The sequence below is a fragment of the Culicoides brevitarsis genome, chromosome 2 (assembly GCF_036172545.1).
Source record: "Culicoides brevitarsis isolate CSIRO-B50_1 chromosome 2, AGI_CSIRO_Cbre_v1, whole genome shotgun sequence".
In the NCBI taxonomy this organism is placed as follows: Eukaryota; Metazoa; Arthropoda; class Insecta; order Diptera; family Ceratopogonidae; genus Culicoides; species Culicoides brevitarsis.
The window spans coordinates 2,728,525-2,731,063 of NC_087086.1; the positions used below are offsets into that span (position 1 = coordinate 2,728,525).

Genomic DNA, 2,539 nt, shown 5'->3' on the forward strand with positions numbered 1-2,539 from the left:
CTATCTCCTTCCAACCGACTTTCATGAACATTATTATTATTATCCAACCTGATATAACATTTTTTCTCGTTTTTCATAAATATTTTTCATATTTAGGTATAAATAAGTTACAAGTAATGTTCTTGTTATTAATATTATTATTTTCAACATACACGTCTCGTCTCCTCGAAATACAGACAGAAAAGCTATAAAGATATTGTGATTTCATGTTTTTCTTCTTTTTTATGCGCGTTCATATTTTTCTGCATAAACAACAAACAGAAAAAATGCATATTTTATAACATTTATGCGATGCAAGTACGGTGCAAGATAAAATACTTCCGATTTTGAATATTCCATCCGTTTACTTACAATGGAGTGTCTTGCAATAATAATGAGCGCAGCAAGACGGATGATGGAAAGTCGCAAGAAAAAGTAATAAATGTCATTAAAAAATAGTCAAGAACTTGTTATTGTGCACAAAATTGTTATTATTATAAATGAACTCGAATGTCGTCTTGGTGCACGAGAGAAAAAAATAATATAAAAGAGATAAACACTTATAATGATGATGTTTTTAAATTTGATACGAAAAGTGTCGTCTTTCGTTCGCGCACTACTTAACGACCTTTTTTCCTTGTTTTTTCGTGCCATTACGAAGTTTTCCTCCGTGTGAGATGAAATTAAATTAAAAATAATACGAGTCCCGCGAGAAATCGACGAGCAGCAACAAGCGATGGCCATAAAATGGAACTACGAGTCCCTCACGACATTCAATTATTCCAAAATTTCGTCGATTTCATCATCGTGCTGCTTAAAATTCTTCCTTTTCCAGCTTTTGACCATCGCGTGAATCATCGCAAGCCAAAAAACAGTCCAAATTAGTTCTCGGGCACGTTGAATACTGTAAACATTGGCAAAGGAAATCGCTGTAAAGGTCATCGGAAGTGACATGAGGAACGAAAAGTAACTCATAACCAAATAAATTTCAATTATTTTTGAATTTTTCTGAAATTTTTAATTAAAAATTATTTTTTTTAGTCAAAATTTTTCATTTTTAGGATGAAATTCTTACCAAAACAGCTCCTGCAACCAACAAAAGTCCCCAAAACGGCACAAAAATGATATACCACAAAAGTAAGACCGGCAAATCGACGTAACGAGTGATATCTACAACTCAAAATTTTGATAAGAAATTAAATAATCGCTAAATTATTGCGACTTACCATTCAAGAGACCTCCGTAAACGTACTCCAAAGTCTCTCGGGGCTCAAGAAGTGCATCTACAAGTCCCGAAAACTGCACAATTCCGTACAAAATGCTGCCGATACGAACGAATGCGCTCAGTTTCAAGTCCATTTCCGATGCAAATGTTCAAATTTAAATAAATAATAAACACAGAAAGCGAGTTACGACATTCCGACAACTTTCTAAAAGCACTGCTGAATGACGACTGAGCAAATTGTAAAGATGTTTGTTTGTTTTGCTCGTACGAGACGCACGACGATTTAAAATAAATACTTCAAATTAACTTAATGGCTAACTTGGAACTGAGAATGCTGTTCATTTATTGACAATTTTGTGTTTGAGTGAGAGGAGAATGAGAGAGTCGTTCGTTAAATGATAACATATGGAGACTTTGAACATATGTGAGTGAGGGAATTGCGTGTACAAGGGTATCTTATCATTAATTGAGAGATAATTGGGTTAGGTTTGAACTTGATTGGCGATTAAAAACCCTTATTTATTGATAATTCGTTGAATTTATTGATAAAAGTTGCATGATTTGTGTCTGTGAAGAGAAAAAAATTACGTTTTTGATCTTAAATTTTAAAATTCTTGCATTTAAATATTCAAAAATGATCAAAAAGAAGAAATTTTTTCATCAAAAATGCATTTTTCTAAAATATTTTTATCGATATGGGCTCACAAATGACAAAAAAAAATAAAAATAATAATAAAAATCAAAATAAAAATAAAAATAAAAAAAATTAAAATAAAAATAAAAATGTTAAAAATCAAAAAATAAAAATTTAAAAATAAAAATAAAAATAAAAATTAAAATAAAAATAAAAATCAAAAATAAAAATTTTTTAATTTAAAAATAAAAATTTCTTAAAAATAAAAAAAAAAATCATAAAAAATTAAATTAAGTCAGTTTTCGATGGAAATATAAGTTTGTAAAATAATTTTAAGGAAAATTAATTTTTCTTATTTTTTAGGTATAAAATTTTAAATGAAATCAATTTTATTTCTTTAAAATGTCACAAATCGTTGAGATTTTTTTTTTAATTAAAAACTCTAAAGTTGGAGTAATTAAAGTATGAAAATTCAAAACTAAAGATCAAAAATTATTAGAAAATTAGAAAGAAAAATTCTTAAATTTAATTTTTTGACTCAAATTTGTTAAGATTTCAAAAATATTCTAAAGAAAAAAGTTCAAAAAAAATATTTTTTTGTTCATTTTTATCAAAAAATTAGAAAATAAGACTTTCAAGCTTTCATAAAATCATAATATCCACAAATCCTAAACGAAATTTCACTAAAATTGCATTAAAAC

At 27.8% G+C, this 2,539-nt stretch overlaps 1 protein-coding gene across 1 annotated transcript; it reads right to left on the bottom strand.

The window, feature by feature from the left end:
- Positions 1 to 446: 446 nt before the first annotated feature.
- On the bottom strand, positions 447 to 1,510 carry LOC134830767 (uncharacterized). Its single transcript, XM_063844343.1, has 3 exons — positions 1,206 to 1,510; positions 1,055 to 1,149; positions 447 to 987 (listed from the first exon to the last, which is right to left on the bottom strand). Exons 1-3 carry the CDS (start codon positions 1,336 to 1,338, stop codon positions 757 to 759), a joined length of 459 nt encoding a protein of 152 aa, XP_063700413.1. The 5' UTR covers positions 1,339 to 1,510; the 3' UTR covers positions 447 to 756.
- Positions 1,511 to 2,539: the final 1,029 nt, after the last annotated feature.

What these genes read in the sequence shown, in the direction of transcription:
- LOC134830767 (XM_063844343.1), bottom strand. Translation starts at nt 1,338, where the DNA reads ATGGACTTGAAACTGAGCGCATTCGTTCGTATCGGCAGCATTTTGTAC. An exon ending in TTACGGAGGTCTCTTGAATG is followed by an intron (nt 1,150 to 1,205) that starts GTAAGTCGCAAT and finishes TTTGAGTTGTAG; the next exon opens with ATATCACTCGTTACGTCGAT. An exon ending in TGGTTGCAGGAGCTGTTTTG is followed by an intron (nt 988 to 1,054) that starts GTAAGAATTTCA and finishes TAAAAATTTCAG; the next exon opens with AAAAATTCAAAAATAATTGA.